The following is a 27398-nucleotide window of genomic DNA, read 5'->3' on the forward strand; positions in this document are numbered from 1 at the left end:
CATATGCTAGGTATTGTTTTAAGAGCTTTACAAACATTAACTCATTTGAAAAATAAAAAATAGAGAGAATTCAATGAAACTGAAAGCTCTTTCTTAGAAAATACCAACAAAGTTAAAAAAAAAAAAACGTTTAGCTAGAAAGCTTACTCTTGGAAGAGATCAACAAAGTTGAAAAAATGTTTAGCTAGACTGATCAAGATAAGAGAGAAAACGCACATAGCTAAAAGTAAGGAGATGAGAAATAACTAAAAATTAGGAGTAAATAAGGGATATTACTACTGACCTTACAGAAATAAAACAGGATATTAAAGGAATACTGTGAACAATTGCATGCCAACAAATTGTATAATTTCCACGAAATGGAAACATATCTAGAAAAACAGATTTTCTTAACTGATGACCTTAATTTCCTTTATAACATAGAATATGAAGGTCATTGCTCAGCTTTAGAGGGGCCAAGGGTGAATAGAGTTGGTGAGGATAGTGACAAATGTTTGGAGGAGCCACGTAGTTATAAGATAAGGCTGAACAAGGGCTAGGCCTGGTGGCTCAAGTCTGTAATCTCAGCACTTGGGGAAGCCGTGGTTGGAGGATCTCTTAAGCCCCTTGAGTTCTTGAAACTGAACTCAAGAAGAATGATATAGTATGAATAAACTTATAACAAGTGAAGAGATGGGAGTAATAACCAAAAACTACCTACTAAGAAAAGTCCACACCTAGATGGTTTCAGTGTTAAATTCAACCAAAAATTCAAGGAAGAATTAATACCAATTCTTCACAAACTCTTCCACAAAACAGAAGGAGAATTTCGCAAATCCTTTTATGAGGCCAGTATTAACCGCTACCAAAACCTGTGATGTATCACAGGAAAATATAGTCTAATATCCACTTTGAATATAGGTATAACAATCCTCAACAAAATACTGACAAACTGGATCCAGCCACATATAAAAGAAATATACACATTGAACAGATGGGATTTAGCCCAAAGAATGCAAGATTTGTGCAGCAACCTAAAATCGATTAATGTATTAAACCATGTAAATATAATTTAAAAATTTTAAAAATCACATGCTTAATAGATACAAAAAAGCATTTGACAAAATCAACACCCTTTCATATAAAAAACACTCACCAAACTATGAACGGAAAAGAACTTCCTCCGTATTTTAAAGCGCATGTAGGAAAAACCCACAGATAATATCCTACAAAATAGGGAGAGAATGAATACTTTCTTCCTAAGCGCATGACAAAGGAAGAATTTCCACTCTTACCACCAGGACAAGGAAAAAAACAGAAATAAAAGGCATAAAGACTGAACAGGGAGAAGTACTATTATCTCTGTCTGCAGATAACATTATCTAATAGAAAGTCAAAAGGAATCCACTAAAAAAAAAAATTAAGTAACTTAAGAATTTTTTAAAAAAGAAAAGTAAAACAGAGTGGTTAGCAGCATGAGAGGGGGGCAGAGGGAGGTCATGAAGAGATATAGGTCAATGAATATAAAGTTGCAGTTATGTAGGATGAATAAATGCAGAGATCCAATGTATGACATGAGGATTATAGTTAATAATATTGTATTGAATAGCAAAAATTTGCAAAGAGAATAGATTTTACCGGCTCTCACCACAAAGAGAAAAGGGTAAGATGAAAAGATGATGGGTATGTTAATTTGCTTGGCTGTAGTAACCATTTCATTGTGTTTAAGTATAATAAAACATTATGTTGTACACTTTAAATTTATACAATCAAAAAGAGTATCAAATGTGAATCTTTCCTATGAATGCAAAATATAAAATTTGCAATTGTTATGAATGGTTCACATGCATATTTTCTTAGGTCTTCTTAAAGTAAGATTTTAAAATATATACATAGAAGTAAAACCCTAACAATAAATATACTGTCATTTTACTGATTTTACTCCCAAATAACAAATAATTTACTTATCAAAACTGCTTCTTGGAAAAGTATTGTTGGGTTTAATTTTATAAATAGCTTTAAAATTGTTAATGTAATATATTTTATAACTCAGAAATGTAAATTCAGAGTTAGCTATAGTGCCTCTTTTCAACATCACCTACAACATTCTTAAGTCAATTATGCAGCACTAAAAAATCATTTCTAGGTAGATATTTTTAAGCTGGAATAGTGACCTTAAAGTTAATTATAATATATTGTTTCTGGTTTATCCTAGGTTTGCTGCACAAAACTTGCCAAACGCTATAATCTTGAAAACCATCTGATTGTCTTTTCTACTTTGAAGAATATGAGAAATACAGTAACATATTAGTAATTATTTTACAAAAATGATTACTTTCCAAAATTTTTAGTAGTTATAAAAACTTAATTTCATTCAGTGCATAACTTCTAAAAATAAAAATAATAAGAAAATCCTGTTTGAAAATATGTATGCCATAACACATCAGGTAATTAAATATCCTTTCAAAGTATATAATGTATTGTGTTTTTCTCATCACTGTCAACATTAAAGTTTATTAGACTATTTAAAAATAAAAAGATGTTAGTGTAATTTTTTGAATAACTTCAGTCCATTGAATTAATCTTCACAAAATAATGAGCAGTTCTAAACATTATACTTCACATTTTATTGGACTACAAGTGATAATGTGAAATAATATTTAAATGCCATTAATTGAGGAATATGGCAATTAACTAAGCTACCTGAGTGTTTGTGCCACTTTTATTTACAGATTTGTTAATGAATTACTGTCTACATTTATATTCATAATTATAAAAGACAAAACAAACAAATTGCTTTATTCCACTTTCTAGAAACTGGCTCATAGTGAAACAAATTGTTCAACGCTTGTGTTCTGCAAGAATTAGCATGTTAAAAGCTGGCATGATTTTGAAGACTTACTTATTATTTTTGCTGTTACCTGATAACAATCCTATTTTACTTTAATTTTTAGCAGTTCCATCTCCTAAATTCTGTAAATCGCAGAGCAACTTCATTCAATATTTGCTCTAGAAATTAAATGGCTACTACATGTCACTTAAAACATAACTTACATTACCAAATCAAACTGTGAATCTTGTTATCCTTAGTTTGACAATTTAAAGCATACAAGCAATGCACTGAACCTTTAGGGATTTAGTAAAAGAATTAAGATCTTGGTTTCAGAGACTACAAGAGCACTTTACGTTGAATTGTTTATTCAACTACAAAGGATTTCAGTAGTTGAATGCCCTTAGATCCAGCCTACTGAAGTCGCCTCACCCGGCTACTCAGTTCCTCAAACTTACTTCTAAGCACTTGCAGATTTAGACTTACAAATCAAGAGACAGCTTTTACCTGTGCAGGGACACATTTAATAACTAATAAAAATGAAAGATACTCTCCACACAAACTTGCACAGGCACATCAGTGTTCATGTAACAGAGCTGTGAACTTCCTACAGTGCACATGGTCATTCGTTTCTGACTCTGCTCTTGCTTGAACACAACACATAAGCACAATGCTTTTCCCTGGAACCTTCACAATAACTCAGACTGCAGCTAACCCAGGCCTGGAAAATCATCAGCTACTTAAAATTACAGCTGCCTCAGATGGAAATTCTCATTAGGCCTAAATTAAATGCTGAAGGGTGTAACTGCCCGCCCTCTTTCCCATTCCCCACTACCTCACCATCTCACGCTTGCACTCCCTATGAATTTCCATACCCGTATTCTTGGCTATGTTGATATCAGCTGGTGCTTATTTCATTTCCTCTTTTCCTTAGATACAGCACAAACAAAGATGGGTACTTCTGATCACAATGATACAGTCCCTGTATCATTGCCACTGTTTGCTGTTTCCTCCACCTAATACAAAGCCCCCTTTCCTCCCATCTCCCGCCACTCTACACACACGTTGAAACATTTCTCTCCTATGCACTGGAACTCCTTTCCATGGTTAATGGACAATGGGCATTCCCCGTAGCCCTGTGAAGGTGAGGCTGTTGACTCCCAAATTCCAGATGACTCTTTCTTCATCCTCAGAACTGCTTAGATGACACACTTCCTGTAAGTGTCACTTCTCTGGGACTCGTTTCCACCACATAGCCGGGTTATACACTTAGCAAGGCATCATTATTTCCATTTGTCTTCACAGAGTCTAAAAACAATGCCTGTGTACAATTGTATGCCTCATTACAACTTACATTTTTTTTGCAACATACTTCTCCTGTGGGAGAAGACGAGTATGTGCAAATATCCATTATGTTTTGACATGAAGTGTGTCTGTGTATTTCTTACTGAGAGTACAAAAACTCTATTGTATAATTTCACTTGGTGCTGAACAACAAAAAAAATCAATAGCCATATAATAAAATCACTTACAACAACGTTTTCTTCTATTAGAAAATACAGTTTGGCTTAAGCTTCTGTTTATATCCTTGAAATTGATTCCTGGAAAAACCTTGTTGTCCTCAGCAACTTCAAGCTAAGTTTCTCTAACAACATCTTACCAAATTTTTAAATTAACTGAAACATCTGCATTCATGCTGCCTACATTTTTATCAATACAGCACAGATATTATTTACATGCTTGTTACTCAATATAACATTAGTCCCGGAGTCAGAAGTCAACTAACTGTATTGCATGATTTACACCTACTAAAGTCTGTTTTCCATCAGTCTACTAGCAACATTAGGATTTTGCTGTACTGTTTGTGTAACCCTTAAGCTAAAGGTATTTCCACATTACCTTTTTTTTTCCTCCAGTATATCCCGAACAGAAAGGTATATTGGAGCTATCTCCCTAGCATTCTTAATCCATTTATGAGTTTAAGTTGGAGCGGCAACCTTCCAACTAACCAACACAAAAATGAACACACATTTATTTTAGTTTCATAAAGTAATGAAATGTTACATTTAATCCTTCATTTTTGTATTAACTATGAAAGGTTAGATTTGAAACACTCAGAAATGCTCTCTCTTTATATTTTGTTATGGTTGACGTAGGCTAGGATTATACTGTTCTGACTCTTAATTTTACAATGGCCATTTGACAAATGAAATTACTTTGACCTAATTTGCCAGAGAATATCTCTGAAACTTATTGTTTAGGAGATAACAATTTCTCCTCTCTCTCAATCTCTTTGTGTTATTCATTTTCTTTTGAAAAGCAGAACTACATTATTCTCCCCTTTTCTGTTTTGATAAAGTCAACTGTAGTGTAGTCAAAGTCAAATGACTTTTAATCCACTAATTCTAGATTATGGTATATTTTGCCTTCTAGAAACCCATATAACCATGCACTTGTACATCTTAATATATGTTAAAAACATTGAGGGATAATTTTCCATGAAGCAGGACTTCCTAAAGATATTTTGTGCCATGGAAGACTTTGAACCCTGTAACGCCTCTCTTCTCAGGATGGTATTTTTAAATGGGTAAAATAAATTAAGGAGAATTATAAAAGAAATTAATGTTATTAAAAGAAATTTCTATTCATGTATACGTTGAGAGGGAGTCTGTGCACCACAAGATAAATTTTTACAATTCAAATATATTTTAATTATATTTAGCCATAAAAAATATTGACCTACTTATCAAGTAAAAATTATATTGAAATACATACAATTTCATCTTAAATTTATCATATAACTGAAAGCAAAAAAATCGTAACTATATTTTTTTAACATAATTGTTTACATTGATGGGATAAGCAAATACATAGAAATGCATTTTGGATACAGAAGAAAGAAACAATGGAAGGAGAGAACTTTAGCATAGACTTACTCTTACCTTTATGGCAGTGGATGCAATTTGAATGTGGTGCAGTCTCCGAAGCGTGCTGTCCCTGTCGATGAAATAAGAGGCCGCTAGCTGATGCAGGGTCTCCAGAGTGACGGAAGAGCTGTTGGTGCTGGAATCACTTCCTTCAGCTCGTCTGCTCAACTTCCGCTTGTCCACAAAAATTGTGAGTGACTCCTCTCCTGCATTAATAATATTTCAAATTATTTCATTTTCCACTTAAAATCAATTTTTAGATATCTGCAGGTGGGGAGGCCTAGATTACAGATGTAATAAAACAAAGGAGTGATATACACCAAAATGGGAGGGGGTCTTACTGTTTCATCATGAATATTTCTCAGGTACCTCAAAAAATGCCTGGGATGTTAATCACTTTAAATACATAGTTACCGAATGTCAAATACTTAGCTTCTGTAGAACAATTGCTCCAGATTTTATTGACTTTCTGACATAGTTTAGCATAACACTCATACGGTCCAATAGAAAATTAAATTATGTAAAACACACTTAAGTGAGGTACATAAAATGAAATTGTATTTACTCGGAAATTTGTACCATAGAATAGAATATCAAATGGAAACATCTGGACTTTGAAAATTCAGATAAAGCATGTGTATGTATATACAGGTAGGTATATATATGTAATAAATTCAGAATTTCCATGCACAGGATGTATTAAAACATTGTGTCTTAATACACTGCATTAAAAACACTAAAATCTGTGAAGGATTTAGATAGTGGCCATAGGTTCTCAAAGGTAAAACACAGAGCATATTCCAGTTCAGCTGCAGTTTTCCATGTCCAAAAGACAAAAACTCATCATTTAAGTTAGACATTGAGAACTTGTGATCCTCTGCCTACCATATTATTGGATACTCATCTAGCACACAATTGTCAAACTTGCTGTTTTCATTCTCTCAGGAACCTTTTTGTTTGGGTAGCATTGTGCCCACTTATAAACTAACAAGTCACTTTTATGAAAGGGAAAATCAGTTTGTCTAATAGAGTAGTTGGCATTTCCTTTTTTTCTTGTAACAATATCAATTTTAAAATGACACCGACCAGGTGACAATCCAATTTTAAGTAAGAGCTCTTACATGTCTACTAGAGATCAGGTCAGCTTTTCTCAGAATTAGGTTTCAGCAAATGCTATTTCTAAAACTCACATTTCCTGTTTGTATTTGGACCCCAACATGCATATTGGAAATCAGTTAGAAGAAGTAGAATAAAGAAAAAATACATCTTTTAAGAATAAATAGGTAGGTCAAATCATCAACAATATAAGGCCATGTACATGATAAACAGCTTTGGAGTAGAAGCAGCTGAAAGTGAAAAAGAATATATACGTAAATTCTATAAAAACAAACAAAAAAAATCTCCTACAATCATTTTCTCTAAGAAAAATATAAACAGATGAGGAAATTTCAGGAAACTCATCTCAGAATTACCACTGAATCAGAAAAACTCATTCATGTGATAAGTTGTGAGGGCGCCAAAACAAACAAATACCCTGCAGACAGATACAGAAAGAGCAACAGTGGTATGGTGGGCCAGGTAAATATTCAAAATGCAGCTCCGTGAATTATGCAAGAGACATGTGCAACTAAGAAAAATTAAAAATTAAATGACAGAGACATCTTGGTAAATGTAAATTAAACAAAGCTAATGAGCCTGATATTACAGAATTTAGGCCAAATAACGTTAAATGAGGAAAAATAACAACACTGTATAGTGCTAAGAACTGAAACTTGCAAAGTGCCTTTAATAGCAACATTTTTCATAAAGCAGAAGATACAGGAGTAACAGACATACGCTGATGATATTATAAGACTTCAACACACATTTCTTAGACTAAACTAGATACAAGGAAGATTAAAAGTAATGATAGAAATTTCTACAACCTCAAAATAAGGTAGAGCTTATCCATAAATTTTGGACCTTATATTAAGAATAGTTCAAATAAAACGTACTTTCAAGAATACACAGAACAGTTAGAAAAGGTGACCATATATTTTGTTACAAAGAAACTCTTAGTAAATTCCATAAATTCGTAAGAATATAGTATGAGTCACTGATGGCAATATAAAAAAATAAGTTAATGGAAATTTTCAAAAGATACTACATATGAAAAATCCCTATTGCATAAAATTTAAATGACAGGATAAATTAAGGCAGAATTACAAATTTTAAAGGAAAATGTTATGTACCAGAATTTAAGGAACAAAGCAGAAGCACTGCTGAGAGAAATATCCACAACTACAACATATATGAGTTAACTACATGATTCTAAAATCAAAGAAAAATGAGTAAAATAAAATCAAATAAAAATAAATAAAATGGTAAAAGCAGGTCTTAGTTTTTTTTAAAATGAGTGGAAATGATAAATACACCCAAAAGTAACTCCTTTCAGAAAAAATAAACACCAACTAGTTAACCTACATTTTTTTCTTCTTGGAGAAAGAAAGTTACATAAAGAATTGACAGAATAAATAAAGCAGAGAACAGAACATTTTTTAAAAAAACATGAAAATAACTATTTTCTAAAACATATTGCAAATAAGATTAGGTGTCACAGAACATTTCCACCAAAAAAAGGAAAAAAAACAATGAAACAAAAAGAATGAACATATCCAAATAGTTCACAGTGGAATTTTGCCTAAACTTTCAAGTATAAAAAAATTGATATTACTGAAAATGTAAAACTTCTGAATCTATTTTTATAAACTGAGTATAACATTAGCAAGATATCTGAAAATCAGACACAATATATTTTACGATTACTGAATATTGATATAAAATTATGACTAAAGCAATAGCAAACAATATCCAACAGTAAATATTTAAAATGCATATCTGATGACCAATAGGATAATTCTAATACTGCAGGAGTGGCTCAATAGTAGGAAATAATTACTATAACCAGCATATTAACATATCCAGAAACAGAAATGCTGATATCCCTTATTGCTTAAAATATACTTCATAAGTTAATTAATTTAAAATTAATTAATAATAAATTAGGAATCAATGAATACTCTATTTTTTCCATAGAGATGGAATCTCACTATGTTGCCTAGGCTGATCTCAAACTTCTGACCTCAAGTGACCCTCCTACTTCTCAGCCTTCCAAAGTGTTAGGACTGCTGTCATAAGCCACTGCACCTGATAAATACTTCTTTAAAGAAATAAAATATAGGGTCCTAAGCATAAAAGCCGGCATCTTTCTTAATGGGGAAACCCCAGGAGGCATCCCCATTAAAATTAGAACCAAAGAAACAAACCCACAAATGCTTCTACTATTCAACATGCTAATAAATATATTAAAATGTAAATATAGAAGAGAATGCAAATTAGAATCACAGTGTTAGAAACAAACACTTAAACTATGTTCATTCTACACATAATATGATTATGCTGGTGAAAAATCAAAATTTAATGGACAAACTACTACACACATACAGTAATAAAACAGTAAGGTACAAGCAAATAATAAAAATATTACTAACTCAATAGATTGAAACATACAAATATTAACGAGGTATAAATAATAATGGACTAGGGAACACACTTTATATGGAACAAAAAATGTGAAACATACATGAAAAAAATTAAAAATCATTTCTGAAAGTTGCCATAATAGACTTTAATAAATGATATGATAGTTTTTTTTTCCTTGAGCAGAAATATTCAACATTCAAATATATCAATTTCCCTTAATATATAAAGATGTAATCTGATTAAAAACCTGGACAGATTATTTTTTGTTTCCTGAAATTAGGAATATTTATCATGTCAATAATGAAGTGTAAGTGGAAAAAGTAAGAAAGGCTTTAAAGAATAATAGGCAAGCGTGAGAACATCTTACCATATCCGAATGCGTACTGTAAAATCTGTGCAGTTAAACAGTGCAGACGGACACATGGATAGGCAGACAAATGGAACAGGAAAAACACCCATAAAATAGCAAGTACATATAGAAATTCAGCATGTAATAAAATGAGATAGTAATTCCTGGGGAAAAGATATACTTTTTACTAAGTGACACCTAAATAGCCATTTGGAAAGTAAGGGATATGACTCTACACAAGGATAAATTCCAAAAGGATTAGAGACACTATTATTTAATGAAATGAAATCATGCAAGTACCAGAGAAAAATTCGTAAAAATACAAAGAAAAGAAATAATTCATAACAAAAAAATCCCAAAGTAAGGAAATAAAAGATAAATGAATCAGAACAAGTAAAACCAGATTTCTTTCTAGCGCAAAATCACAATCAAACAAATTTTGCAGTGATAAGGAATATTTACAACTTATATAACAGACAAATGGTTAATTCCTTTAACATTCCAAGAACTCCTAGAAATCAAGAAAAAGAAAACAAGATGTGGATAGAAAAACAGATATAAATAGGAAAAGAGATTTCAGACAAGAAGAGATAAACCTAGCCCACCTAGATTTGAAAATATATTCAATCTAAGTCATAGCATAAGAAATACAAATTAAAAATACATTACTTTGCAATGACAGAATTTGCCAAAATCCAGACTTTGACAATTTGGGCAAATCTATTGGAAAACTAGAAATAAACAGGTTCTCTAATGTATTGTTGGTGGAATTGCAAAATGATGTAACTAATATAAAGGGAACATTGGCAATAGTCATCAATAACCAACTCTACAATCCTACATTTAAGAATGTATTTCACAGAATGACTGCAAAATATGCAAAATGTGTATCACTGTGGCTTTATTATTGACAGTTAGCGTCAACATAAATACCTATCAGTAGTAATAAACTAGATTACAACCATTCAGTAGAATACTGTGGAGCCAGAAGGCAGCAAAAAGGATTTCTACAGAGATCTCATAAAGTGGATAAAAATTGTTTCATGATACTTTTTTATAAGACAAGGGAAAGATATAAGTATACAACATATGTATATATTTCTTTTTGTTTGGAAAAAAGCATCAAACACTGGAAGGACTAACTAAAAGCATTTATGAATTTTCACCTACAGGAACAGGAAGGTAACAGGATGAAGAAACACTTTTGGAAGACACATTTCACCATGGTGTTTAAGCACTAGACACATTTTTAAATGCTTTATTTATAAAATAAAATTGCATTAAAATTTAAAGGCCGTTCCTCAAAATTAAAAACAGAAGCCAATGCTACTAATTGTAGATCATGTTTGTAAAAATAAAGTGACTTAAGAACACAGAACTTTGAATGTAAATCCGCTTTTGGAATATATTCTAAAGACAAACAAAAGTATAAAGAATCAATAAACTTTATTCTGTAGTGAGATGAGCAGTATATTCAGAGTAGCCTGGTTTTATGCAGTATGTTGTTACATATGAGTATATGGGTATTCATTGTACAAATGTTTCTACTTTGGATATCTTTGAAAAGTCATTGAAGAAAAAAATCATAATGGAATGAGTATTCACAACTTTTGTTCTACATCTGGCCCATGTTTAAAATATACTGTTTCATAACAAAAATATCCTGAAGTAATTGCTAAGTTCAAAACCAATACTATGGCTATTCCCAGATAATTTCTACATTAAAATTTTGAAGAAGCATCCAAGTTCAGCCTTGATGCATTCAATGTTTTCTACAGATTCTCATATTTGGAAGGAGGCTTACAAGCTTTTAAAAACATAATAATGAATATTTTCTTCAGTTGATTAATATATTAAATTCTAAACATTGATCCAATTAACCAATTGGACATTAGTTTTGCCTCCTGGAGATGCAAGAAGGCCATTTTAAATATGTGAAGAGGGTCATTTTCAGTAAGTCTCCTTTGTATAGTAGTGCATATTCCTATTACTGAAGGTGTTCCAACATTAATTGAAAATCTATATGTTGTTGAGCAGAAGAGATAATTAGACCAATGGAAGACATTCTTTCAGTGGATTATGAGGTCCTGGAAGACAGAAATGTAGAATTAGTTATAGTTTAGATGTAAGTGTACCATGTTTCACTGTAGAACAGATTTGGGTTCTAATGCTGGTTTTAATTTACTAACTGAATATTCTTGAACAGCCCATCTTAGGACTCAGTTTCCTCTTACGGAACTTGAGCATCATAATGATTTCCTCAAAGAGCAGCTGTAAGCTGAAATCGACAGCTGTAAAGGGTTTGGAATATGACTGAAATATAGTAAGAATTCAAAAGTTGTTCTTATATTATTATTCTCTTTTACTCACCACTATTATTATTCACCACTATTATTCAGAGCTGCATCAATCAACTCATTGCATACCTAGGAGGTTCTAGTAAATTTAACTAGTTATCTTATTTGTGATGAGAAATCGGCCTTTCCACTTTTACAAATTCTTTAACTCTGTCCTATAGTCTGCAACCTTAAACAGAGAGTAAAGATCTCCCACAACATATTTCTATCTATGTCACTGCCATTCATATAAATACCATATTTCTAAAGATGCCTTTGCTTTTCAGATAAGTATGGCACATCATTAATTTCTTCTTAATAGGATTCCATTTGAGTCATACTTCACCCCCCCAAAAAAGGTGGAGCACATGCTCGCCTTAAAACAGTAAATTAAAACCAATTTCATTTAGGAATACTTTGCACATGTTAGGTTGTCCCATATCACAACTGAAAAGTGACACATAACAAGAGCTAGAGATCACCATTTCAGCATAGTCCTTATTGTAACAATATGAATGATAATACAGTCCTAATATGTATTGAGGCAATGAAAGACGAACACAGGAAAAGGGTGGTCTAAAACCATCATCACAAATAAGAGGGGTTTCGTTTTCTATCTATAGGAGATTTAAAAAAATTTCTTTTTCAGTGACCAGATTTGCTTGTAAGTTACAGATTAATATGACTTCTTCTATCGTGAAGAATATGTATTTCAGAAAAGAAAATCAAATTAGAATATGTTAGTGTATATCATAATATGCTTTTATTACTAATTCTATTGTTTATGTTTTGATTGGCTTGTTTTTAACTAAAGAATTCTAAAGCCAGTATGACATAATGAGGGAAAAGGAAAGATGAGGTTTAGAGTCAGGGATGTAAGGGCATATTCTAGTAATAACACATCATCTCTCTACTTGATGAGTGTGGGACTTTGGTAAAGCTGCAGATGCACTTAGCATTCCCATCTCTAAAACAAAGAAAATATCCTTCCCTCAATTTTCTGTGAAGATTAAACAATATAATCTCAGCACAGTACCTGGTGGATCATATATTATGAGTGCAATAAATGTTTGCTTTCTCTCTTGTCCTTTTTATTAAGACCTAACGTTGATGAAAAAGTTTTAAATTTTCATAAGCTAGGATTTCATAGTTTTTAAATTGCACCACAGGAATCTATCTGGACCTAGTCATAATTGTTTCTAATGGTTCTCATAATCAAGATATATGAGATTACTAAGAAGAGTAATGGGTTATCATTTTTAATAGCCTGATAAAGAGAATCCATTCGTAAAGTGCTAATGGTTCTTCTCTACAGTAGAATTATAATCCATGTATGCAAAAGCTTCCCTTCCTGATATGCAAGTGAGGCAACCTAAATCTTCAGTTTAAATCACCATAATACATCTTCTTATGAATACCCTGGTTAAAACCCTTACTTACAACAGAGCACACAACTATTTGATGTAAACTTGTTACCTTGTGCTAAGTTTCAACTTTTGTAAATCATGAATTGTTGAATATTTAAGAAATTTTGACAAGCCCACTCAGTTTACATGAAGAATAGGCCTATTTCTTTCCTATAAGGGATCCCTCTTTTCTTCAATTGTACATAACTATCATACTTTTGTGATTATCTTCTTCACAGTCATTTCAGATTTTTAGGACCAGAGAAAATGCATTCTCAGCTTTTAGTGTAACTTTTCCACAAGTATTAAATTACAACAATTCATTAGAACCTATGTAAATGACAATGTTAAGATTTGAAAACTAAAATAGCATTATTCAATCAACTAAAATAATTGTGTTCAAAAGTCATTTTTACTCATTTTTAAAACCAGCTGGGGGTCATAAGTATGACACGGGTTACAAAGGACATTCACACATTTTATAAAGTCTAAATGTGATTTTTAAAATGATTCAACATTCTCAGTCTGTAAGGCAGTGAAAGGATTAATGACAGTGGATATAAAAAGATATTTCACATAGAAATCATGCAGCTGTGTCTTGTGCAACTAAAATTTTGTGGTGGTTTATGGTCATTAAAAGCACATATTGAAGGATGCTTTCATAGAAAATGAGAATCAGGGGGTGATAAAACAAACAAACAAAGATCACCATTTTAATGTCCTACCATGGTTGGCTCATAGAATTTGACATTTTTCATGAGATGTGGCCCTTACAATTATGTATATTTCGACTCTGATCTTCAAATCATCTATGTTGAGTTGATAAGAAATAGAGATGAAAGAACTTCCATACTATTTACTTCCCACTTGGATTTTCTCAATTTGCATTCTCATATACATACTAAAAATAATGGATAAAACAATGATAAAAAGAATCCTACAGGCAAATCAATAATGACAATATGGTAAATTGTGTTATTCCTTGCAATTATTTACAATACCATCATAAATGCAAACATGCATACATAGATTCATGGTCCATTGTAGAGATGCATTCATGATGCATTCTCTTTATTCTGATATTAGGAGAATGCTTTGATCAGTAAAATATAAGTGAGCCAGACGTATGATATAATACAAGTTTGGAGAGGCATCACAAAGTTACCTCTTGGTTTTTACTTTTGCTTTTTACCCCTGCCAGGAGAAAGGCATGTTGCAAAAGAGGCCTTCTTGATTCTCAAGACACACATATCCGAATCTCAAGGTACCCACAGAAACCAACATATAATATTGGCCAGAAACAACAATTATTGTATGATCAACTAAAATTTGGAGTCTTTTCTTACTACTATGAAGCTGATTTTTATCAGTTGGATGTATTTTATTATTTTATTTTGTGATTGCTACTGCCCTTGAGTTAGTCTGTGGTCCTATAATGCTTACATTCCACCCTGAAAAAAAACTGTGTGCAATTATGGCAGATGTCTTCCTGTTTATTCTACTTCCTTACATTTGAATACCTTATTGTGAATGCCTGTTTCGCCTTGGAGTGATTCGTAGTTATTAAAAAAATGCTATTTGAGTGAAAATCCTTCTCATAGAAGTAAACATCAAAAAAATTGTTTAAATTGAATTGTTTGTAGGTTTTACTTCTGATGTAGCCTTTTGACTCAAAAATGTTGTTGAATTTTTGGCAACAAGAAGCCACATTATTACTTGTGCTAAAGCCTTGCAATATTTTTTGTTATTGTTGCCCTTTTGAAATTATATTGAGTTTGCAGTTATACCGTTGCTCTCAGTTGCTCTCAGGGTTGATATTAAGCTCCACATGTTTGTTAAAGGTACACAGCCTGGTGATATCTATCTACTAATCTACTAATATTGTATTGTGGGGGAAAAAGACAGTGTTTTAGAAATAAATATACATCAGAAGAAAAAACATCTTAGAGAAATAGGCTTTTGGCAAGAAGCAGAACCAAATATATTAGGATAGTTAAGAAATAGACATGCTGGCTTAACACCAGTTGGCATCTGCAAGATACGGGAAGGAAAGAGCTAACCTTACATCACTTTGACAAAGAAACATAGTAAGTTTTGCAAAGCATCCCAAACAAAAGCAACTGACCTTATAATTATTAACAGTTACCCCCAAGAAAAGACTATAAATTTTCTAAGCAAATGTGAAGGTACCATAATACTCTCTATAGTTGTACAGTAACATGAAAATAAAGGAACTGGAAATAAATAGCTCTGAGGTTAGGTGGCAAAGAACCTAGCCTGAGTGAAACACAATTAAGTTACTTCTAATTTTGGAGCTGTTTACAATGATATAATGAGTATTTTTAAAAACATTTTTGGTATGTATAACTCCTGCTATTATTTTAAGATTACTTCTCAGAACGGTTTATTATACTTTAAATTTATATAGAGACTTTAAACAGTGCTGTTTGAACTTAACGTGCTGATAAATCACCTGGAGACTTTGTTAAAATACACATTCTAATTCTTTAATCTGGGATGGAATCTGAGATTCTGCATTTCTAACAAGCTCCAAAGTGATGCTGATGCTTTAGGTTCATGAACCACACTTAAATAATGAGGTTCTAAATCATAATAACATTTATTACCAAGTTAAATGTCTTGTCTGTATCAGTGACCTAAGTGTTCATTTAAGGAAGATCTTGGGTGTTCTGAACTGTCATAAATAACTCAGTATATATTTGTCAAAAAAGTAGAAGGTGGTTTATCTATCTTATCAATGTGCTATATAAAAGAACCAGAATAATATATAACTAAATGTCCAATAGTGTACAACTTAGCATTTATCTTTTACCTTGATTGCCAGGAAAACCTTCACTAATACCAACTGACATAGAAAGTTGAATTACATTTTGCTCATGTTTATTCTTATGATTATTTATATAAGTGATTTTTAAACCACAACAGTAGATAACTGCCTTGTAAACAAGTAAAAAATGATTAACATTATTGTTTTAACATCAGATCTTTTATTTACCAGTGAAACCTGAGAGATAGAGAGGGAGAGAATGAGAGATACCAAGATAGTCTTAAGCAATATTAATAATCCTAAGACTAATTTTAATAAATATCAGTATATCAGTCCTTTTTCTCCTTCAATGACATTTATTTTATTTCCTAAGATAGGAATATTAAAAAATATTTATTTTCCTTTCCTTTAAAACAGAATATATATTCTAAGACAGAAACTAATTCCATGCACTTCAAGTGATTATTCATATTTCTTTAAGAAATACATTATTTATGTGTGCGTGTGTGTGTATCTGGTGAATTAACTTTATTATGTTATAAACTAAAGTGAAAGAAATCTGTACCTCCTAAGAGACCAAGTGAAAATGAGAACAACAGCAGTTAATCAATTTTGAAAGAAGGAGGCATATGACAAAGAATTTAAAACTGTCTGTGAATACTTTATACAGAACATAATTCACATAGTAAAAAGTGAGAATTATTTCTGAAATTAAATGAGCATATTCAGAGTTCTTATTCCTATGAAATACAAGTAACCAGAAAAAAATTTAATATTTAATCCATATTGTATCTTACTAACTTCTGACTTCCATTTCTTTAAAAGACACACACACACACACACACACAATTTTGTAAAACTTCTGAGATAAGTGAACTACATTGGAGGTGTAGTTTTACATATAGGTACACACACACATAGATACTACATAATTGAGGTAGTATACATTATTTTAAATCACTCTTGTATGACGTTAATACTATTTTTGTACATCGATCATGCATTTTTTTATTCCAACAATGGAGAAAGTATTTTTTGTACTGAAACAAAATTAAATATCTAAAAAACGCTTAAGCTTAGCCATATAGTAATCAAAAGATACATTTAGAGACATTTTCAGAAAAAAACTAAAAAGACTTGCAAATGAAAAACTTGTAACTATTCTGCTAAACATTTATTACAGCTTTTTAAATTGTACATTCAATAACAGTGGTCAAATGGAACTTGCTTTTATGTTGCCTAGAATAAAAACTATTCTTCAAAGTTTTTCTAAGTTAACAAATCTTATTATATTGTCTATTCAATCCTGAAATAAATTTTGGTCATATACATATATATATATATATTCCGATATATATGTACACACACACACACACACACACACACACATACAGAAAAGAGAACTTTTTTCTTGCATTCTTCTACAAGACAAACTATTTTCGGCAGACAATCCTCATCGTTACCATGTGTTTGAAGGCCCACTGAACTGCAGTGAGTTAACAGAAAGGCATAGTGTAGCAAAGAGGTTGCCCATGAGAAACTCCACCTCTTATTCATCTTTCTCTTGTGGTTGTGCTTGTCAGGAGATCACACACTTTGTTCTGTTCTTCTCTGACTTAAGAGTTGAAAGAGGCAAGGGTTCTAATGGAAGGACCCAAAACATTCCTGGCTGCTATGACTCGGGGGATAAATCTATATAATTCAGGAGATGAGGATCAGGGCACATTTAAAATTGTTATAAATATTTTCTTATAACATTTCATAAAAATGTTAATGAATGTTTTGGTCTGTATGTTCCTTAGTCCTTTATCTTCTAAAATTGATCCAGAACACAGTTTTGGTGCTTTTTAGCAGAATATCTTTTTCTCCCTTATAAAAACCCACCAATTTTAAAGTCATATTTTTTGTTATATGCACTCATATTTTGTATTTTATATTCAGTACACAGATACACTTCTATTTTAGTATTTGACATATATTGAATTATAATAAAATATATTACAAAAACGGTCATTAAATATATTCCATAGCTAAAAATCAATATATCTCAGAAGTACAATCTTTTTCAAGATTGATTCTTTAAATTGAGTAGCTTATTTTAGATATTCAAACAGTGATGGAATTTGGATATCATTATCCAAAATAGAAGCAAGCTGAATTACTATATTGATAAACAGTCTGGTGGCTATAAAATGAAATAAACGGGGAAAATAATATATATTGAAGAAGGTTTCTTATCATTTATTTTTCTCTATAGATAAAAAGATAATTCAATCACTGGCTTTATCTGTCATAAAATATCCCATTAAAGGCTTCAAGTATGGTACCCAAAGTTTTATGTCTACATCAATAATACGATATACTAAATAACTCTTGGGGGGGAAAAGCCATTTTTCATTTATTTCCTTTTTATGACTATAATACTGGTAGTATTTTATAGTGAACTTGTTTTGAAAAACATTTAAATTTAGCTGAAAATTTAGGTACTGAGGAAGCATCTAGTTATAACATGACTGGCTTTTTGTTTAAAAGATTTGCTTACATACATTACACCATAGTGTTACAGTTTTTCCTTGGTCTTAATTAAGAGAGAGAAGTGGAGGGATTAGTTCAAGCTAAATGCCACAAACCTCAATTTTTTTTAATGGTGGAATACAATTTCATGTTCAATCAGGTAAAACAAGTGAAAATAAAATGGTAAACTCAGCCACTACAAAGACTTTAGTGTAAGCACAGTAGCAATGATTCCAAAGTGGCCAGAAATCATTCCTGGTACACATTTTAATTGCAGATCGTTCATATCCGTAAGCTACTTAAATAGTTTCATGCATCTTAACTGAATTGTTAACATTACTTAACAAAAACTCCTGCAGGAAAATGAAGTAACATTTTGAGAAGAAAAACAATTCCAGTAGAAAAAACTATTAAAACTAAATCCAAGGAATACTGAGAGATTAGAACATGAGTAAGGATGTTAATTCCATCTCTTTCCCCCTTCAAGGCAATAGTTGAACAAAACTTTTAAATAACTGGAGTAAAATCATTCTGAGAGCACACTGCCATCATAGGAATAATCAACCTCAAGTGATTAATCTCATAAGTTCTGAAACATGGTTTATTAAAAAAAGAAACCTATACCAAACAAGAATGAATCTTAAGGCCAAAATGTGGCATCCATAATACCAAAATAGTAAATAATTAAATTAAAAAGTCACCATGATTTTGACACTAAGGAACAAGAATATCCATGGGAACCACCGGTGCTTTTTGATCTCTTCTGTCTTTTCTCTGTCTTTTCCTTCCTTTCTTATCTTGAAAAATAAATTTTATCTTCTGAAATACGTACAATTGGTTTGAATCCCTTATATAATAATGAAGTATGTGTTTCAAAATCACTGAACTTTTTTAGATGAGGAGTTACAGAAATAATTTGAATTTTGCCTTTCAGATTTTATGGCATTAAAAATAATTGACATTACTAAGCTAAACAGACATAGCTTTCACAGACTCAATCTTCACAATTATTGAAGTATTTCATACATTTTTGGCTATTTATACTACTATAACAAAAATAGCTCCGATGCATCACATATTTAAATTATACCACACACTGTGCTAAGCACACTTTTTTTTAACATTTATCCTAACCTTCCCATGTTCCATCACATGGCTTTTTTTCTCCCCTTTTCTATTAAAAAAATTAAAATTCAGAGAAATTACTTAATAGATTTTAAAGTCTCACAGGTGGCTAAAAAGGGAGAAGTGAAAATCAGGATTCAACAAGAATGTGGCTGATCTCTTTATCTTCTTGTTTTATCACATTCATTTGTGGAAGAAGGTAATGGAGAAGTAGTGTCTATTTATACCCAGTCCTTCATTTCTGCCTTAGCCACCTTATTTTTCACCTTTAATGTCTTGAGACTCCATGCCAGAGTTAGTTTCCTACATTCGCTCAGGCATCTGCTCCTTTTTCAACCTGCTCATGCCTTCTTTATCTACTCTTACTTGGGTACTGATTCTCATCAGTTCTGAATCTTTATTTGTGAACTGGACCCAGTTCTAGATTTGCTTTCATTCAGAATTCTTCCTGAACTCTAACTCAATTGTCCTCTGTTTATATTACACATGTTTACATGCATCTACTGAACTGGATGGATCTCAGTCTCCTAAGAAAGTGCAGTTTTACTTATTTATTCATTTAAACAATAGTTAATGAGAACCTACTGTATATCAAGTGCAATTATAGCCATGGGGTTAAAGTGGTGACCAATACAGCTAAGGTCCTTATTTTTAAGAAAATATGCAAGGAATATGGATAATAAATCAGTCACCAAGTAATTTCACGATAATAAGTACTATGATAAATGCAAAATATGATCATGAAGCAGTAGAGAACAATGGGGTTCACTGGGCACTATTGATGGAAGGATGGTCAGGAAAAGACCTCTCTGAGAAAGTGATATTTGGGTAGAAAATGTGAAGATCATTGTGAATGAAAAACAGAGCATGAGGAAGTGAGAGCTGAGAAGAGGTCTGAGTTTAAAGCCAGCACTCATCAGATCATTGATATAAGGCCTTATAAACCACAGCGAGATGCCTACTTTGACTTCAAGTGGCCAGTTCTCAGTTTCAGTTAAAACGGTGTATATTAACTGACTCAAGCTTTTTAAAGATCTGTGTGGAGGAGGGACCACGGAAGTATTGTAGGGAAAAACATGATTAGGTCTTGGTCTAGAGATGCTGGAGAGGAGGTGAGGAAAGAGTCGGATTTGGGGTATTTTCTGGTGTAAACAAATTGACATGACTGACAGGCTGAGCTTGCAGGTTAAAGAAAGACAAGACATCCTCTAAGGCTAAAAAATGAACAAGTTAAATGAATGAATGAGTTCTATCGCCATTCAAACTGTAGCTGTCCAGATAATTCAGTTTTCTGTGATTTATACACTTTTATGCACAAGCACACACAGGCACAAATATGTTCAAAGAGCCGTACCTCCCAGAGTAGCAGATAGCAAGAAATGTGTCCCATATTTCTTGATAAGGTTTTCTGTGATTTGCTGAAGGGTAGGTCGTCGTCCCAAAAGTCTTATGTTGCGGAAGAATTCAGGGGCAAGAGGCAGAGGAGAGCCAAGGAAATTTCTTCTCTCAACTGCAAGGTTATTTACTTTCCAGCGGCCAAACTCCCTGAAAAGCAAATTTATTTTTATTTATAAATGCATAATCTATCTAAATGTTTTCATTTTAAAAGTTCACTTGGTAGTTTAGCTGGGGTCAGTACATTACAATGACTCTTCCTTGTAATATTATGTTGTGTGCTATGAGTAGGAGAAGCAATGTTTATAATTTATTTAACTGGAGTGAATACTCTAAAACCAAGTCATGTAGAGGAAAAATAGGCCACTTAAAGTGAACAGCTTCCGAGATTAGATGTGTATTCATAAAATGACTTCATTATGCCTAGAATATGAATGTAGAGTTACTAAACAATAAAAGAATAACTAAGGTATTTTCTTTCATTTTCTAAGGTATATTGATTGAATAAAAGAATGATTTATATTCATCACCCTAATGATTTCCTTTCTCTATTCACTTTAGAGTGGGAACGTAAAAACCCTTAGGGATATTATGGAGCAGCAGAAGAACTTTAAAATCATCATCAAAAGAGAAACCAGTTTTTTTTTTTAAATAATTATGGTTTACAACAAATTTGGAAACCCAAATTCAGCTCTGCAATTTTTCAAGACGCAATGTGATTTTATGAATTTGGCCAAGTTAGAGAAATGAAAGATATGGCTATAAATGTTTTATATATTTCTTAAAAAGAATTTATACATTTACAGTGAAACAAAATCAACCTGATAATAAATTAGAAAAGAATTATAGTAAACTGAGTCTGATTTTTTTTCTGACAAGTGGTCTAATAAAATTCTCAAATATCATCTGCAGGGAAGAACAGTATTTTTTACTAGGCTTAATACTTCAAAGTGTGTTAATACTTATAAAATAATCAAATAAAATGTTGATTAAATGCTTTATGGATATGGGCCGTATTTATTTATATTTTTCTCCAAGAAATGCTCGCAATGTTCCAGGCTCAGTGAGTGATAAGGGATTCATCCACTGATGAGACCCATACTGTCCATCTGCAAACAGCCTTTTCCTTTTGGAGAAATGTTTAGGAATAAATAAAAGAAATACATAAAATTAAATTTTAAAAAGTTTTAAATTCTGATATATACTGAATATACACATACAACCTACTTGGATAAGAAATATGACTGATGAAGTGTGGCAATATTTTACATTACATGGCCAGTGAGGGTAACTCTGCAGAGACAACGTTTGGGCAACATGTGAAGGAAAAAATATAAATTGCTTGGTGCAAGCAGGCAGGAAAAGGATTGACAAAGAACAATGAGGGACAGTGCAAATAATTTCAGGACAAAGAGGCGTGACCCTGACAGTTTCTAACTATGGATATTTAGTATGTGTGGCACACATTTGACAGTTAAACAACCCACTTTTGTCACTAATTATATGATTAGAATCACTTTGGAATCTAGGGAAGACTTCCACCCAAACAGAAATTAGCAGTTTTTCCTTTTTTGAGAAACTCTTGTATCCCCTTTAAGAATCAGCTCATCTAAACAGTTTTACATACTGTTGTTCTGCCAGGGGTTCTCAAACCCTTGTTGGAGAACCACATTGGGAGTAGTACACATTAGATATGAATTCAAATTCCTAGTGTGTCTCTTTTCCTGAACACAAGGTAAGACATTTACTGATGACCTTTAAAGTCATTGTGGCCATGTGGCTTACCTTGGCCAATGAAATGCGAGCATGTGTATACAGCCTGGTACATCAGCCCAGGACGCTGATTAGCAACTGTAACCAGAATTACTATGGTCCACATATACCCCTAAAGTTTAACAGGATGAACAAGTGAATGAACTGAAAATTAATTTGTCATGTAAAGTCATTAAGACTATGGGAGGCTGAGGTGGAAGAATCATTTGAACCCAGAAGGTGGTGGTGGCAGTGAACTGAGATCATACCACTGCACCCCAGAAAAGATTATGGGATTATTTGGTTTGCTTATTTCCTAGTAATACAATCTAGTATATTATTACTGATGTAAAGTATTTGACTCTGGGAAATCTTAGGAAGGTAATAAGGAGCTAACGTCTACATGTAAATGGGAACCTGAGGGGTGCAAGGTTTTTTTGTTTTTTTTTAAGCCTTGTTTCCTGAAGATAAGGTTCACCTCAGTTACAACTAGATCATGCATTCATTAAATGTTGGAAAAACAAAGCAATGAAGTGCTGAATTAAAAACATGCTGTTGGGTGTGATTATCATAATGAGAACATTTTTACCTAAAGGCATCTCAGGATTTCATCCAGATGCTTTTTTATATTAAATAAGAACACTGTTCTATCTAACTAAATGTTGTTTTCTACTTGGAACCTTCACAGAACATAACTATCTTCCCCATCATAACGTTTCAAAGTCTTTTAATTAAATAGGCACAATCATTAGAGTTTAATGTAACTCAGTCCCTTTCAAGGCACCACTATTTTGTAGAGCACACATATGGGCTATAATCAGTTTAACAAAAACATTACTTTGAAAATATTTTTGGGGAGCATACTCTAAGTAGCCTCTATTTATTAAAGTTGTATGTGTGTCTGCTAAAAATTCTGACATTCAAGCATCTATTATGTATGTCCACACAATGTTTATTTTTCTACAATATTTTTTATAATTTTGTCCCTACTCAGCTCATAAAAAGGTTGGGAAATAAGAATTACATCATCAAATTTCAGTAATCACTGGTAACATAATTGCCACATCGCCATTAACCTTTCTTATTAGCATTTAAATACATATAAACAGACAAATGCACTCGGTATATTTAAAAGATATAAACTGCCGTGATTTATTTAAAAGTACATATGTATATTTGGTTTCCCCCAAACACAGAATTTGCCGTTGTTCATATTAGAAATTTTGGATTAAATACAAAAGAAAAAGAAAACTGAAATATACTGACAAAAGCAGGTGATGCAGTAGGTGAAAAGATTTACATTTAACTGCTAATTTCCACTAAAGTTGTCTAAAGTCCAAAGTGCTATCATTACATAACTTTTCACATTACTACATTTGTTGGCTAGTAATTTTAATTTTACCAACAATCATTAAAATTTTCAGACAAAACAGAATCTTAAATATATTACCTAAGCATTCATGTCCACTGGGGACAAATTCAAAACAAAAAGCCATACTTTACTATCGATAATGTCCTAATTACATATGTAAAATCATACAGATCTTAAGAAATGACATTAATATCAGTATCAGGTCCCCATAGTTTTATTAGGTAACTGTTATATATAAAATTGACTTTTTTTTTTTTTTTTTGAGACGGAGTTTCGCTCTTGTTACCCAGGCTGGAGTGCAATGGCGCGATCTCGGCTCACCGCAACCTCCGCCTCCTGGGTTCAGGCAATTCTCCTGCCTCAGCCTCCTGAGTAGCTGGGATTACAGGCACACGCCACCATGCCCAGCTAATTTTTTTATATTTTTAGTAGAGACAGGGTTTCACTTGTTGACCAGGATGGTCTCGAACTCTTGACCTCGTGATCCACCCGCCTCCGCCTCCCAAAGTGCTGGGACTACAGGCTTGAGCCAGTGCGCCCGGCCTAAAATTGACTTTTAAAAACATTCTTACTTGCTAGGCACAGTGGCTCATGCCTGTAATCTCAGCACTTTGGGAAGCCAAGGCAGACGGATCACGTGAGGTCAGGAGTTCAAGACCAGCCTGGCCTACATGGTGAAAAGCCATCTCTACCATTAAAAAAAAAAAATAAAAACTAAAAACTAAAAAATACCCAGGTATGGTGGTGTGTGCCTGTAATCCCAGCTACTCAGGTGGCTGAGGCAGGAGGATTGCTTCACCTGAGAGGCAGAGGTTGCAGTGAGCCAAAATTGTGCCACTGTACCGCAGCCTGGGCAGCAGAGTGAGAATCTCAAAAAAACGAGAACAAAAACATTCTTACCATATAGCTTCCACATCTCACAAATGACACTGCTTTTTATTTAGCTGGTAAAAGGAAAATGTTTCAAATGGTCCGGATGACTACAGCACTGAAGCCAGTGTTTAGAAAACAGCTAAATGCTCAGCAATTGGCAAGTTAAAAAATCCACTCTCTTCTTTGCCCCTTGATACATCAAACTTTTAAAAAATTTAACAGTAGTAGAGTTTAAATTTTTTTTTTAAGCTTGGGAAAAATTTTTGGATGACGCTAGAAATTTAGCAGAATGAATCTATGCAAATAAAATACTGGATATAAAAGCCCACCCACAATATGACTTATGTAAAAAGTTTACATGTAGGATTTCTGAGAAGCACTGATTAATAACGGTTTGATTTTGAAAAAGCTGCCAAACTCATAGTAGACTACAGGACACAATTAGCATGACTGCATTAAAAACAACGGCCATCCGAGTAGAACAACAATAATTAACTGTAGCTGTAACTTCTTGACTATCATTAAAACAAAAAGATAAAGGTGGGACTACTGAAAAGCTGTTAAGGGATGGTCTCATTAATGGCTAATTTTGCACACTTCAAATTCTTAAAATATGTTAATATTTTAGGGCTTTGAAATTACTGAAAATAATTTTATGAAGTTACAGTTTTAAATAACTTTTAACTTTAATAGTTTAATAGCGTTTTATGCAAACTTTAAGATAAATACAACACAGATACAGATATATATGATAATATAGAAATTTATTTCGCTTATTTAAATTAAATCACTTTTTTGAACACTTGTTAGAAAAAGTTTTATGTAAAAATATACAAACATGCAGCTAATGATTTTCTCATTTGAAGAAAGGAAAATGTGCAAAAATTTTGCTTAAACTTTGCTTTCTAAAGCTTGACAGCATAGTTTAATATCTATTATAAATATTACATCAGCTTATCAAAATTACATTCATATAATTATGCAGATTAGGTAACTATTGATCAGTGTAGACAAGCCAAGAGGCACATACATTAACTGAGCTAAAATATAATAGTCTGTTTCTTTCTGAAAATAGGAATATGTTGAATGCTTTTATTTTAGCATTTATACTTACAGAAGTAATTCATTATCTTCATGAATATATGAAAAGCATTTGCGTTCATGCATAAATTTTAATATTTTAGATAGGCAATTTTAGTTTTTAAAAGGAAATGGATTTAGGAGTCAAACAGCTGATGTTTCAAACCCTATCCTCACCAACTTAATTCACAAATGTAAAGTTTTCTGAATTTTTGCAAGTTCATAACCTCAGTGCTGTAAACACACCTCATTTATGATCGTAGCTGTAATAAAACTAATATTAGAGACATTTTGGAGACAAATTTATAAAACTTAACTACAGTAGTACTGATAACGTGGATTACTTCTCACTAATTTTTGGCATATGTAACTTTGTGAAGTGGGTTTATCATGCCAGGATGTTAATTTTTAAAAATATTACAGGCTAAAGTAATGAGACTTCAGTGGAATTAAGAAGTAGAAATTTACAGAAGAATTTATAAATAAAATCACTCAAAGAATCTGCACGTAAGCATTGTTGGTTCAGGTATAGACTAATAAGTTAAATGCTGATAAAGAAAGATAAATGTGAAATGAGTATCTGTTAAGGTAAAAATAATATTTGTTGACAATTTCTTCAATCCTTTAAGCAATATTTCCACTGAGATTTCTTTATGATGATACGACATCTACCTCAAACATTGGATCAAACTTTTTTAAATCATGAATTATGTGAGGATAACTAACCATTTATATAACTGAGGTTACAATAAATTACAACTTCTTGTACTGCTTCAAGTTACATGACTTTAAAGGCAAGCTAAAGGATGTTTTAAAGAATAACTGCAGTTTTAATGACAATAAACACAAATTGCCCACCTTTTAATGAAAATTTTCCATAATAGTTTTCCATAAATAGTTTCCAAAATTTTCAATTAGTTTTGAATAACTCAATTCAGTAGAATTTATGTTTTTCCTAAAATATGTCTTAAAAGTCTTAAAGAAATTCCTTTTAAGATGTTATATGATTTTTTCCCACCTAGTTGAGGCAAATGAAAACGTGTTGCTGTAGGTCATAGGTTTTAAGGTACAAATAACGGATTTCAGCATGCTCTTAATTTTATGTCTTTCTTATATACATCAGATAGAGAAACTGAACATGGTACTTTAT

At 32.2% G+C, this 27398-nt stretch overlaps 2 protein-coding genes across 15 annotated transcripts in view; one reads left to right on the forward strand and one right to left on the reverse strand.

Moving 5' to 3' along the window:
- LOC128930086 (uncharacterized) overlaps window positions 1-2408 on the forward strand; it is a 155990-nt gene extending 153582 nt beyond the window's left edge. For all 4 annotated transcript variants that reach the window (XR_013529019.1, XR_013529024.1, XR_008477662.2 and 1 more), the window contains one exon: window positions 2195-2408. Coding sequence is in view for 1 of the 4 variants with exons in the window: in XM_078355140.1 (XP_078211266.1) it covers window positions 2195-2243 (49 nt within the window). In the remaining 3 variants the exon portion in view is untranslated. The remainder of the gene's footprint in view (window positions 1-2194) is intronic.
- The window catches only part of BRINP3 (BMP/retinoic acid inducible neural specific 3), a 380288-nt gene that overhangs the window by 170320 nt on the left and 182570 nt on the right, over window positions 1-27398 (reverse strand). For 8 of the 11 annotated variants that reach the window (XM_002760271.7, XM_078355139.1, XM_078355137.1 and 5 more), the window contains 2 exons: window positions 21131-21321; window positions 5752-5942 (listed from right to left, as the gene is read on the reverse strand). In XM_002760271.7, the coding sequence (XP_002760317.1) occupies window positions 5752-5942; window positions 21131-21321 (382 nt within the window). The remainder of the gene's footprint in view (window positions 1-5751; window positions 5943-21130; window positions 21322-27398) is intronic. The other 3 variants (XM_035279315.3, XM_035279314.3, XM_035279313.3) reach the window with 1 other exon arrangement.

This window comes from Callithrix jacchus, chromosome 18 (genome assembly GCF_049354715.1).
Source record: "Callithrix jacchus isolate 240 chromosome 18, calJac240_pri, whole genome shotgun sequence".
Lineage (NCBI taxonomy): Eukaryota > Metazoa > Chordata > Mammalia > Primates > Cebidae > Callithrix > Callithrix jacchus.